Here is a 14,378-nt window from a genome sequence, read left to right as displayed (position 1 = left end):
GGCTTAGAGATTGCATAGGCCACATTTGTTCTAATGCTACGTTTCATTAGCAAGCAAATATTTGTATCCTCCGATTGATTAAATGTTTAGACCAAACTGAGCGCAGGCTCGATTCAGTTTTATCCAAATATTTTTATGCAAACACAAATTAGACCATTTAGCTCAGGAATAGTAATTGCCAAAGAAAATGGACAACATAAAAGAAAAAAAAAACTCACCTTGATTAATTCATTGTCTATGCATAAAGTTCGTTCTCTAAAATCAACGCCAATAGTAGCTTCACAGGTTTTAGGGAAAGCAGATGAACAAAATCGGTATGTGATTGAAGTTTTCCCAACTCCTGAATCACCAATTACAATTATCTTGAATACCTTTGGCTTAACTTGATTGGTCTCAACACCTTCCATTGTAGCTATAAAATAACAGTTCAATTATTGAAAGCAGTGAGCTTAAATGGATTAAATAAAAAAACAAAACAAGTTTTTTCAACTGAAAGTAAGGAGCAACATCAAAACTTGAAACAAACAGAAATTATTCCGCATATGAAAGGGACTGTCCCCTCCTAAACGTCCCGCTCTTTACGCTAAAGTTTTTTATTGTTTTAAAAAGTAGAACTGTGACAAAGAGTCAAACTTAAGCATAAAGAGCGGGACGTTGAGGAGGGAACAGCCCCTTTCCTATAGGAATAATTTCTGTTCGTTTTAAGTTTTAATTTCGCTCCTTACTTTCAGTTGAGAAAACTTGTTTTTTTATTTATTTTCTGAATATTTTTGAATTAATGTATGTTTTGATTTTGGCTCACTGCACATGAAAAATTAACACGAAATTTGCATATTATTTTTTTTGGCTAAATGGCTTTCTCATAGTTTTGATCGGACAATTTCTTTAAAAGGGGTGGAGGAGGAGGCCAAGTTGCCCTCCAGTTTTTGGTTACTTAAAAATGCAACTAGGACTTTTTATTTTTTTTTCGAACGTTTTAATTAGTAATAGATATACATAGCTTACGAATTAATTTACGTAACGAACTTCTATATTTGTATATTTTTATTACGTACATGAGAGGGTCCTCCCCCTCTTCAATACCTCACTCTATACACTAAAGCTTGAATTTTGTTCCAATTCTGTAAGAATGATCCCTGAATCACAAAGGTCGTAGAATTAATAGTTGGAATGACTAAAAATACTTTAGCGTACTTACTACATGCAAATGCTCCTCACTTCCATGATTTTTTTTTATTTTCACATTGTTTTTTTAAATAATGTTAGAAAATCCTGCGCCCCCTTCATGGAAATTCTCTTCCCTCATGATAAATTCCTCCATGGAAAGATCCTCGCACGTAACCTCCCTCCAACGCGAAAAAGTCCCCTGAAAACGCCTATACACTTCCCGATAACCATGACTATATGCAAACAAAGTACCCTCCAATTTTTTTGGTCACTTAAATAGGGCATTAGAACTTTTAATTTCCGTTAGAATGAGCCCTCTAGAGACATTCCAGGACCACTGGGTCGATACGATCACCCCTGAAAAAAACAACAACAAATAAACACGCATCTATGATCTGTCTTCTGGCAAAAAATACAAAATTCCCAATTTTTGTAATAGAAATTTGAAAGTTCTACAGTAGGGTTCTCTGATACACTGAATATGATGGTGTTATTTTCATAAAGATTCTATGACTTTCAGGGTATATTTTCCCCTGTTTTCTAAAATAAGTCGAATTTTCTCAGGCTCGTAACTTTTGATGGGTAAGACTAAACTTGATGAAACTTACATATTTAAAATCAGCATCAACATACGATTCTTTCGATGTAACTATTGGTATCAAAATTCCTATTTCTAGAGTTTCGGTTACTATTGAGCTGGGTCGCTTCTTACCATTACCATGAACTGTTTGATACATATATATCCCAGTCTGGAATGTTAATTGATGATAGGAGTGCAATTGCGCTGCCCAAGTAAAGAGAAATGCGGTTACAATGTATCTTTTTCTTTTGACCAAGGCACTTTGTATAGAAGGAGCTGGCTAGAAACTTCGGAGGAAGCTCATTTGATTGAAAACTGAAAATTCTGGGGCTCTTTTCATGAGTCAAAAGTGATTGGAGGGCAGCCAGCCCCCCTTACACACTCACCGATTCCCCAAACACATCCAAACATAATTTTGAGATAGCCATTTTGTTCACCTTAGTTGAAAAGTCCAGTAATTATGGTTCTTGGGATGTCAACCCTTCCACAGCCCTTGGGTAAGGGCTGTAAGTTATGCAATTTGCCATTGTCTACATATAGTTTTTTGTTGAGAAATGTGGACCTTTTCATGTTCGACCTTCAGTATCCAAAAAGACAAAGTGCATTCTGGTGACCTTTCAGAGTATGTTTAAAGGAGTGTTTATAAGAACACATTATATTCTTATAGGTTGTCAAAAGGACATAATCTAAAAATGACTGATTGTATTAATTTTAAACTTCCAGGAAACACTAACAGGGAGGACCAATTGACTAAAAAGGCAATATTTGCAGGCTATTACTATTACTACTACTATCTCTACAACTACTACTTCTGTAGCAAGTACTAATAAGCCTGAGGGTATTGAAAATTTGAGAAAATGTTGGGGGGGGGAAGCTGAAATAAATCATAAAATACTATTTGCATAGAGAATGTCAGAAGGGAGTATCACCTACGGGCTATCTTTGGAACAGATAACTGTACGAAGCTCAAGCTTCCACGGGCATCATGAGGGGATGTTCAACTGGTCGAATAGCAACACTTGCATACTACTACTGCTATTACCGTTACTACTACTACTACTACTGATACAATACTATTATTACTGCTACTGGGTGAAAGTACTACTAGGTGAAAATTAGAGAGAAAATAGAGGGGGAATTTGAAATGAATCAAAACTTACTATGTGCATGCAAATTGTTGAAAGTGCAGAAAGTCTCAACGTTTATTCTTTAGCCACAGAAACCCAGGTCGTCTAGAACAGAAAGGTAAGCATATTACATACTTCCTCTTTCTCAAACTAGCAATCTCGTACAAAAATTAATAAAAAACAAATTCCCTTTTAAACCACACAAGTACAATGCTTGTGTGAATCTCTTTATAAGGAGGCGCTAGATTTGCTCCTCTGGTTTACTAATATTTTGCAATATTCCCTTCAAATTAAAGGAGGCGCTAGGCTTACTCCTCTAGTCCACTGATTTTTTTTTCCACATGTCAAGCCTCCGGACTGGCTTCACAGAGCAACTGGTACAGGTTATGTAGGGGGGCATTATGGAGTTCTGTTTGGGTCACGCAACTGGTGCTTGGTACGGGCCTGGGCGTGTGAAATGCTGGGCTATGAACTTGAGTAAGGGGTTGCAGACGGTTTTCTTCTGATGATCTAGGGAGGGGGGAGGCGTCACTTCTGATAGACTGTGAGATGAGGTTGGTGTTTCTGTATTGAGAATCTATTCAGTTTCGGTGGTGTCTGGCGACTGAGGTTGCTGACAGAGCATCGTTAAGTGGCCCCTCTTCCTTCTGTAGGTTGATCCGTCATTTGTGTTGACTATGTATGATCTCGGATTCATATCTCTTTTGATGATGCCCGTCTGCCAGAGTTTGCCATGGATTTGTTGGACAGACAGTTGTACTGGCTGTCCAATTTGTAGGGGGTTTCAATTCCTTCGATTGTCGATCATAGTACTTGATGTGGCGTGACTATTGCTTCATTCGAGTCTTTGGTGCAAATTAACGGTCTTTGGTGCAAGCAATTCTTTGGTGCATGGGACTATTGATCTGAGGTTTCTGCTTATTAGCAATTGGGATGAAGAGGCCAAACCATCAACTGGGGTGTTCCTGTACTCTGGTAGCAACAGCTTGAAATCGTTTCCAGCGATATCGGTTTTCCTCACGATATCTTTAGCTGTCTGTACTGACTTTTCTGCCATTCCGTTTGATTGAGGAAAATAGGGCGAGGATGTAATCTGAGACATTCCCAGTCCAATGTGAATTTTTGGAAGACAGATGATGTGAACTGTGGGCCGTTGCCGGTAATGAGAACACGGGGGATTCCATACCGTGCGAAGTGCCTTTTCAGAAAGGATATGCTTTGGTGTGCATATGTACTGTTCCTCACTCTATTAACTTCGAAAAATCGACTGTAATAATGAACGGTGACGAGGAAGTATTCCCTTTTTGTAGAACAGGTCGCAACCGATTTTCTCCCATAGTAAGTGAGGGATGTCATTTAGAATCAGGGGCTCTTTCTGGTTAGAATTCCCGAATCTGGTGCGTGTGTAGCAGTCCTTGATATGTTATTTGATATCTTTTGTCATCCCTGGCAAAAGAAATAAATGAGCGAGCTTGCTGATTAGTTTTTTTCTATATCCAGATGTGATGCAAATGAACTATCAATTTTTTTTCTACATCCTCTGCTATTTCATCAATGCGTCATGACACAGAAGAGTTGCTTAAAGGGATGGAATTATTAATTTCAATTGCATTTTGTTTCACAACTGACAAAATTATAGCAGAAACTGCGGGTAGAATTACTGTTTTACCAAGTTTATCTGGTTTTCTGGCCTTTGCAATTATTTTGCTTATTTCATGATACCAGGAAACCATCACTCTTCTTACTCGCTTTGTTATCAAACACTTGAGACACCGTTTTTCTTTTTTGGAAATCATCACAAAGTTTTTTAAAGTATTCTACTGGTTTATCTTTCTTTCCTATGTGCTTCTTTTCTAGATGGATTTTAGTTTACTTGGTTTTAGCTATCATTTGACAGTACATCCATACATATGAGGCACATTGGTTTCGTTTCATTTTGTGGTGCTTGAATTGGCTGAAAGATTATGATCTTTGCTCTTGGCACTGACTGACGGGTAAATAGATAAGTCGTTGCAGATCTATGGTTAGGTACCGCGCATAGGGAGGGAGATATCTGCTTAAAAATAAACATCAAAGCTCATCGCCTACTTCATGAGAAAAGTCAAAAGATTTTCACCTTCGCTTGTTCTTGCCACTGACTGATGGGTGAATATATAAGTCAAAAGAAAGTATAAAAAAATAATGAAATAGTTATTAATATATATTTTTTTCTGGAAATAAGTAGCAAATTCATCAGAAATTGTTTCACCTTTAGTATCTGTCGTAAGACTTCTAGCAAAAAGCATTTCCTCTTTGGGTCCTTCATTGTTAAATCTAACATATACTAATAAAATGGCCTCATTATCTCTTAAAGTGGATTCATCAAGTTGAAGGGCAAACTGTGCTCAAATCAAAGCTCACCGCCTACTTCATGAGAAAAGTTAAAAGATTTTCACCTTCGCTTGTTCTTGCCACAGACTGATGGGTGAATATATAAGTCAAAAGAAAGTATAAAAAAAATAATGAAATAGATATTAATATATATTTTTCAAAATAATGTAAATTACAGTAGAAATTCAATTCTTAAAAATAAAGAGCGTTCTGAGTTGGTTTTCTTCATGGACCCCCAAAATATCATTGCGAACCCCCAATTTGTTGTGTTTTGCCTGTAGACCCACGGAAATATTACATGGACCCCTAGGGTCCATATGGACCCCGGTTGAGAACCACTGGTCTAGATGGATGCCACCTTCCAATATTACGTACCCAAGGTATTCTATGCTGTCGCACCCAAACTGACATCTTTGCGACTTGTATTTCTCAGCCTTTGAACGTGCTCTGATTAGCGCGCTGAAAACATTTGTAATGATGTCATCGACTATTACAGAAAAACCTTTGATACCACCTAAGGTTCGGCTCCTTCTTTGAGTGTGATTTGACACAACATTCACCTTCAAGTTGTCGGTTACCTTGGAATATGTCTTGGAATTACTCTATGAATGGGGTTGGTTTTGAGATTTTTTGGTTTTCAACTGTCAGTATCAGCTTAATTTGTTTCAGTTTATGGCCTGTTTCAAAGCGTAGGATTGGTATGGGGGCATCTTTCACTATGAAGAAGGGATGTATCTTGGTGCATCCGGTGGTGTATTTGCAGCTGAGGCAGCTACCGCCGAGAGTTTGGATCTTCTGTTCCCCAAAACTAGTAAGGCTCTGTAGCGTCTTATTGATTTTGGGCCTTAGTTTGAGAATATTGAAAAGTCTTTAAGATATTATTATTATTATTTATTGAAAACCCATCTTGGTACAAAATGAAAATGACAGAGCACTACAAAAAAAAGAAGAAAAAACAAAATATCACTATACAATTATGACAAGGTAACTATAGTTGAAGAAGTTGGCTCCAAGCATTTCTCGAAATCTTGTGGCTGTTTTTCTCCATAAGTTTAGCAACAACTATAGTAGTATCTGCTATGTGAAGCCTGTTGATGAGTTTTGAATTGCGTGTCCAAGTTGGATATCTCAATAGGTATTTTACAAAGTTTAAAAAAGTGGGATGGATTTTCAATTTATTAACATTTGTAAGAATCTTCTAGAAGGGTGCAATGTAGAAGATGTGGGGGGACAGCAATAGTGTTGTACAGCATGGCGAGATAACGACAATTGAAATGAAGCTTAGGAGAGACTATCCAAGCATAGGAAGCTGATATGCGGCGTTTGATGACTTTGGTAAGGAGATGACGAGTATGAGAAGTGGTATTTCCAATGGGAATACCAAGATAAACGATTTGGTCAGATGGGCAGGTCTTTAAAAATCAAGTACAATTTTGTTAAGAAGTGGGCCTTTCCAGTTAAAATGCATGACGTCTGACTTTGCAGCATTGAATTCAAGACCAGTTTTTAAATATTCTGCTTGCAGTTTTGGAAAGTTTAAGATATTTTGTCCAAAGTTTGGCTAATGTTAAAAATGTTATCAGCATAAGTGACTCAGGAGATATTGAGGCTAGAGAGAACACAAGACATCTCAAACTGGTCCTGAGCTTCAAGGACATAATTATTGAAATAACAAGGTGAGGCAATCACACCTTGTCTGGGTCCTCTCTTAACTGGTATAGTTTTATCCAGTGGCTTTGCTGTTTCATCTTGCTTAATAGAAATGTTAAGACAGACTGGTAGCTTAGCATACATATCTCCTTGAGATCTAATGATAGCTGGATTGACTCCTCTTTTAACATCCCTTAAAAGCACAAGGGAGTGGATGATCAGGGAGTGAAAGGCATGACAAACATAATGAGTTGCCAAGGCAAGTGAGCTATCTGTGCAAGAAGCATCAAGCAGAGCATTAACAACAACTGCCATCCGCACATCCAATGCCATGTTGATAGCTAAATTGATATGGTGTGTAATATTTTGTGGAGGTATGGATTGATGTGGAGGTGCATAACATTCTTCAAGCTCCTTTATAAACGGTAATTAATAAAGCTTGCATAAACTGGTCAAAACAGTTGTGGACCTGAAAGATGAGCATTGATTGGAGGTTTTCGCTTTTTTGGGATAAGAGAAAGATTTCCCATTCAGCATGTTAATGGAACCAAGTCTTGTGTAAAAAACATCTGCAGCAGTAACACGAAACGTTCTAAAAGCAAAGGACTACCATTTTCTTATGTGTAGAGTGTGAATTCCATCTATGTCTTGTGACATTTTTGGCTTATATGATATTTTCTTGGGCACCAGTGTGAATTTTGAAAGTGATACTGATGTGCTCACTGATTATGACTTCACAGTTGGTCAATCATCACCCTTGTCCCTGTTTACAATGTCAATGAAGAGCTCATTGTTGCAGTAAGGTCGATGCTAGCTGATTGATGGTGTTCACCACCTTTTTGCTGCTTTTGCATATCTTTGCAGAGCAGTTTGGTTTATCACAGTTTCTGCATATTTTTTCCTTTGTGGGATATTTGTGAGAAGGGGATTAATCTCATCCACAGAACAACAATGTCTTACTGGTGGGGGAATGTTTTGATTTATTTGCTCTCCTAACAAAATCCACTCCATACTTCATGTGTTTCTTGATAAGCTTGGCTGCCAACTGTATTGAGTTGTGACATTGTCCTGAGCTGCAACTGGGTTTCTTTATGTGTCTGCAAAATAGTAACTGCTTGACAGAGTTAGAGACACCACATACAAGTCTGTCTCTTACAATTTCCTCACCCATGGCTTTTGCAGAAAATGCACATTCACAAGCAAAATGATTCAGATCAGTTATGTATTGATCAACTGGTTCAGTATATTGTTGATCTCATCTATGAAAGAGGTACCTTGTAAACATAGTATTGCATTGAGAGAGGAAATATTCACTGAATTTTTCCATGCATGATTCAATTTTTTCCTGTTCTTCAGCTGTGATTCTAAAGGTACTGAAAATATCTTGCTTTTTATCTCCAAGCCAAATCGACAGAAAGGCAAACTGTACTTTTTTTGTCTTTCCACTAAGGGGTCAATGGAACATCAGATTTGTGTGATTCTTCAATTTTGTCCATGGCTCTTTGAGGTAGTGACTAGTCCAATCTATTGCAGAATATGGGATGTTGGCTTCCATGTTATTTTAGAAGATTTCTGACACTATGTAGAAAGGGGCAAATATTACAAAAGTGCATATTTCAGGAATAGATTAGGGCATTAAGTTGGAACTTTCAGCAAATGCTTAAAGGGGAAGATCAATTGACCAGAAGGTTACATTTGCATGGTACTATCACTAGTACTACAACTAATACTACTACAACTATTGCTTCTGTAGCAATACTACCAAGGCTGAGGATATTGAAGTGAAAATTTGAGGATATTTAGAGAGGAAAGTTGAACTAAATTAGAATATATTATGTGCATATAGATTGTCAAAAGGGCAAATCAGCAATATTTTTGGAACAGCTTACAATTTCAAGCTTAAACGTCCAGGTCATCATGAGGGGGACCAGCTGGTCAAAAAGCAACATGTGCATGCTACTACTACTAGCATACTGTCAGTCTATGTTCATTTGTTGCTTTGTTTAATAATCTTAGTTATGATATTTTTTACATTATGCAAAATAGGAGCATTCAGCTCAAAATAAGAATGGTTTTCAGTAAAGTGCAAATTATTTTTGGTCTTCAGAAGACTTGGGGGACATTAGTCCCACTCATTTTAGCTTCCACTTCTTTTGATTTTGACTTGGTTATTTATTGTAATTTATGTTCATGTTCTATTTCATTTATATATTGATGGTTACTTTTTGGTAGTTATACAAGTGGAAAATTGTTAAACTTTGTCCCTGTTTATTTTTGATTAAATGTAGCTTATTACTTTTCTTTGAACTACTTGTTTTGTGGAAAAGGCTTTTTAAATTAATTTTGATAGAAGAATTGCTGAATAGACCTTTTAAATCTGTGCAATAGGAGTGCTCATCCTTATCAGCTTTAGTAGATGAAAATTTATTCTTTTGCCTTTTATCTTTGTTGTTTTCTTAATTAGTGCCTCTAGAAGTTCTTAGTTTTGAAAATAGTGGTGAGTGGAGCAGTGTCTTTTGAACAGAATTCAATAGAAATATATCATTAATTTTCCCCTTGGCAGATTTTGGTACTGGGATCAAAAATAAATAAGCATTTACTAACATTAGCAAGACCTCAAATAAACTTTTTTTGTGTCCCCAGAATGAAAGAGATGGAGAAAAGGACAGAGTCTGTTTGTTGATAGTTTTTTCTATTGATAGTGTCTGTTTGTTAATAAAGTGATTGATTGGCAGTCAAGCAGCCCCTGAAAAATGAAGCTATAGCTAATAACATTGATATTTAAGTACTCAGGAGATCTTTGAGGTATTCCAGACAGATCCACAGAGAAAAATAGACTCCAGTTCAAGAGATCAAATGGGCTGTCAATTTGAGGGAAAAGCAGAGTGGGTATATGCATCATTTTCTGTTAGCAATAGTTTTCCATATGTTAATGATGTTCTTAGAAAACAAAAAAAGCTGATCTTTTATGGTATTAACAAGACCCTAGTGTTTAGGGGCAAGTAATAGGATTTAACTAGCTTGAACCTTTGTAAATAAGGAATAGGAAACATGTTAAGAAAACAATTCTTACTTCATAATATGCAGAAGAATTATAGTTAATTTGCAGCTGTTCTATGCTTTACCCCTAAAGCATAGTGAAACTTAATGCAAAGTGTGTTAACTATGGTTTCTCTGTATATTATTAAGTAAGAATTGTTTGCTTAAATGTCTCATTATCTCTAGGTGGCTACCTAGGCAATTACCTTTATCTATATTTGGGACCAATAGGAGCGAGGCTGCATTGCCAGAAAAGTGAGAATGATGTTCAGAAAAGAGCATAAAACAGCCTAAGGAATAGAATCGTATTATTTTTATCAGTAAATTTCATTTAATTGTGACAAGTTTCATTACGGCTATAAGACATCCACCGAAATGAAGCCTAGGTTTGGTTAGCAGCAATCAGGAACAACAGAGATACTACTATAAAGCCGAAAGACTTCTATTGATGACTTGACTATCACGTTCCTGCTTTTTAAATAAAAGATCTTTTAAAACAGTAAGAAGCACTGTCACGTTTGCACTTAGGGTAAATTTTCTAGAAAGCGTTGACTTAACGCAATTTATTCATTGAAGAAGTCAAAGAAGCTAACACTAATTATTTTCCTCTCTTTTGACTAGCACTGCAACATTCATGCTAAAAATAAAGAGAACTGTGTTTTTGCTCTGTGACCTACAGGAGAGATTTAAATCTGTCATATCCTGTTTCCCAGCATTAGTTGAAAATGCGAAAAAACTAGTAAGAATATGCTGATAAATAGGCTAATCTCATTCAACTTCTGTACTTAGCATTCATCCTATCTTATTACCATAGATTGCATTTGCTAATGATAGAGAAAATTCTGAATCCAAGCAGCCTTGGTAATGGTATTCAGATAATTATCTGTCATCCCAGAAGATGTACTGTGATTTGTTGGACCCCCTCTCCATTTTAGGCTTTGGACTTGGACACACCCACTGTGGTAATGGTAACTGCTCAGTAAATTTGCAGCTTCAGCATGATTTAAATAGGATTAAAGTGAATAGATCTCTTGATACCTTTTTTGTATGCCTCTTCTGTAATTCAAATAATCATTTCTGGGGGAAATTACAGTCCTTAATTGCAAATTTACCTGAAGAGATAAGTTTATTTTTCTGCTATCTGAATACTCTAGGTGTACCTGGTAAACCTTTATATTGACAGGGTATTCAGTTAGCAAAGAAAAAAAAAAACTTACCTGTACAATCAGAATTTTGTCCTGATTCCAAATGTGATGTTAATTTCCACTGTAAATTCTTTTCAAACATACTTTTAATTGTCTTGTTTGGTCTAAAGAAATGCCATTTTATTCAGCACAGGGTCATTAACTGCCAACTTCCAGTATTTTATTTAGCAGCAAACACTAAAAAGATTGAAGGTGTACTTTGGAGCAAATTTAAAATCCAAGCTGGATCTGTTGTGCTCCTTTTTGAGGATGAAATTTTGTCATTGTGTTAGGGCCTAGTGACACACTATAAGAGAGGTCTGTTGGAGTTATGCAATTTAAGCACACTCAGTAGGCTAATGGTTAGCACAAGATAGGTATGGCCCCTATAACTGGGAAGCACTCGAATCGGAATCAGCAACATCAAACCACTAGTCAAGTGTATGTATTCAACTATGTGTCATGTGTTATCAACTCTGGAGTTTCTACAAGGAATAACCCTTATATTGCTTCAAGCTGCAATTTAAGGTAATGGCCTGTAATGACCATTTTTCAGTGGTCTATAGCTGACATCACCATACAGCAGCAACTTCAGATAGAGTATGCAAGATGGTTAGGTATGACAAGTAGCATCAGCCTCCCAGCAAGACACTCTTGCAATAAGACTGGCATCAATGGGGAATTGAATAGGATTGACAGTCCTACTCATATTTTTATGACTTGTGATTCTATGCCTTGTCAAGTCTAGACTGACAGGATGCAGCTGTAGGCACAATCATCATTCCATCTTGAAGACTATTCCAGTCATTGACAGCATACTTAGAGAACAAAACATTGTCATGTTTGTGTGTTCACCAGATATTTTGACAGCTTATGTGAGTGGCCTCTTTTATGCTGCTGGCTTGAATGTTTAGTAAAGAGGGGGTTATCTGGTTGTATATTAAGGTTGTAGGCATCATGTCACCACAGCAGCAATTGAAAACAAGTGTTGGCAGTTGCAGGTGCTCTAGTCTCTTGTTTTAAAGGATATCATGTAGGCCAGCTAAGCACTTTATGGCATGCCTCTGAACTCCCTCAATTAGACTAGTATCATTCTTATAGAAATGGGAGATGAGAAATGCACCAAAATCCAATATAGGCTTTTAAAGCCCTAGAAAAACTTTGCAGAAGCAGCTATTTGTAATTTGTTTAAGAAGACAAAGGTTTAAATTTGCTTTTGAGACTGCTTGTTGCCAGTGGCCATAGAACTTTAGCTGTTCATCTATTAGTACAATACAACAGAAATTCCTGCCTCCTCCCAATGGTCAAATATATACTGTGAATCATATATAATTAACTTTAAAAGGGGTGAGGGTAAAGTAAGTTTATGACAGAAATGAATATTATGTTTAGGTTCAGGATGAAAGTTAAGTGTATTTCTTAGCTGTTTCAATAATCTATGAAAAAAAAAATTACCTGTGTTTTAGCAGCTCTCTGTAAGGGAACATGTTCATAAAAGTAGCACTATTGAATTCCTTATTTTATTCCCCTCCCCCTGATGGTTCCAGATAGATCCCTAGGATATATGCAGAACTAAAAAAACCCCTGCTAAAACAAGAAATTTCTTGCTTTGATAATAAATAATAATAAAGTATTTTTTTCAAAAAATGTCTTATCACTAGCACAGAAGGACCAAATTTGCATTGTGGAGTCATAAAAAAGAAAACAAAGCAAACAAGCAACTAAAAAACTGGCAAAACAATGCCAAAAACAACAATATCAGAATGGCAAAACCATTCATTAGTCAAAAAATATTAAGCAGCAAAATGTCAGAAAGCTAAAAAGGTAAAAACTAAAAAGGAGTGAAATAATATCCATGTTAAAAAGGTTTAAAAGAGAACATATAAAAATGAGGAGGGGGAACAAAAGATTTAAACAAGCATAAAACTTATGTATCACCAGTACCAAAAAAAAGAAAGAGGAAAACTTGCTGTTTTCCTTGCTCCTTCAAAACAAAGGTTTTTTCATACCTGGAGGTAAAGCAACAGATGGGGGGGGGGACAAGATAGGAATGGGTTCAGAAACAGTATGTGGCAGGCAGTGTCTGGGTGGGGAGTGCCTTTTTGTAAAATTGTTTTCCATGCCAAGGTTTATTATTACATTTTTTTGCAAAACAGAGGCACTATGTTCCTCTCCTATGCTCAAGAGTTTCCAGCTTAGCCTTTTTTAGAAGGAGCAAATACGGTACCTTAGCTTCTTTATAAATAATTCTCAGTGCTCTTTTTTGAATGAATTCAATTTTTTTTCTGATTCATGGTGGGAGATGCCAGGATGCCAAACTGGACAAGCATATTCAAGATGTGGGCAGACAAAGAAAGTATAGATCCATGAAGAATGGGATGGGGGATATTAAATTTATTCAATAGATTAAGGAGACATGGATGTATGAAGAATGTGTTTAACATGGATATCACACTTTAAATTAGAGAAAATTTAAAGGAAGACACAGAAATATCTGGTGTGATAGGGTTGGGGAAAAGGGGCGAGGTTTTAAGGAAACATATTGGCATTATCATGATCTAGAGAGGTATACTCTCATGTCTCAGTTCTCAGCATCATCTGCAATATCATTGAGGATAGTCATAGGGCTGCTTGCTAAGGTTTGGTAGCAGGTTTTATTAACTGTCAGGTCATCCACAAATTTCCATTTGCATGGAAATTCCTTAGCAAGGATATTAATCATAATAGAAAAAAGGAATCTAGGAGAGTAGCTTTGTGTACTCCATTGTGGACAAGGAGGGGACTAGAATAATGGTTCTAATATTTGACTACTTGTAATCTATTTGATAAAAAGGAGGCAACCAATTTAACCAGGAAAGAATCAATAGTGAAATCAGTTACAAGTTTCTCAACTAAAATACTGTGGTTAACAAGGTCAAATGCTTTTTCAAGGTCAATGGAAATTAAGTTTAGCCTACAATTAGGTTTTTTTGAGAATTTCCCCAATTGAGTTGATAAGAAAAACAAGGTAATGGGAAGTAGAAGTTGATTTGAGGTTCCCAAATGGTCTCAGTTTAGTAAGAGATAGGATTTTTTCTTTTGGCTAATCTGCTAGGAATCCTTCATATAGTTTAGAGAACATAGGAGTGAGTGAAATAGGACAAACACCTTCAAAACCAGGTTTTCCATCTTTCTTTTTCAAGGGGTTATGAAACCCTGTTTCCAAATTTGCAGATATTGGACAGACTCAGTAATCTCATTGAGAAAAACAGGCAAGGGCTT

General features: G+C 36.5%; 2 protein-coding genes across 7 annotated transcripts in view; one reads left to right on the top strand and one right to left on the bottom strand.

The window, feature by feature from the left end:
* LOC136036352 (ras-related protein Rab-33B-like) overlaps positions 1–10,422 on the bottom strand; it is a 29,082-nt gene extending 18,660 nt beyond the window's left edge. The window contains exons 1-3 of one of the 6 annotated variants that reach the window (XM_065718512.1): positions 10,288–10,393; positions 2,908–2,979; positions 219–412 (exon numbers count right to left, since the gene is read on the bottom strand). In XM_065718512.1, coding sequence (XP_065574584.1) covers positions 219–407 — 189 coding nt within the window. In that variant the 5' untranslated portion in view covers positions 408–412; positions 2,908–2,979; positions 10,288–10,393. Of the gene's footprint in view, positions 1–218; positions 413–2,907; positions 2,980–10,139 lie in introns of all 6 variants that reach the window. The other 5 variants (XM_065718513.1, XM_065718511.1, XM_065718516.1 and 2 more) reach the window with 5 other exon arrangements.
* A 70-nt stretch (positions 10,423–10,492) lies between these two features.
* Positions 10,493–14,378, top strand: part of LOC136036572 (zinc finger protein 557-like) — a 46,530-nt gene continuing 42,644 nt past the window's right edge. Inside the window, exon 1 of the mRNA XM_065718873.1 lies at positions 10,493–10,672. Within this exon, the coding sequence (XP_065574945.1) occupies positions 10,568–10,672 (105 nt within the window). The 5' untranslated portion in view covers positions 10,493–10,567. The remainder of the gene's footprint in view (positions 10,673–14,378) is intronic.

This window comes from Artemia franciscana, chromosome 15 (assembly GCF_032884065.1).
Source record: "Artemia franciscana chromosome 15, ASM3288406v1, whole genome shotgun sequence".
NCBI lineage: Eukaryota > Metazoa > Arthropoda > Branchiopoda > Anostraca > Artemiidae > Artemia > Artemia franciscana.
Note: the sequence above shows the minus strand (reverse complement) of the source record. Positions and strands in the feature narration are given on the sequence as shown.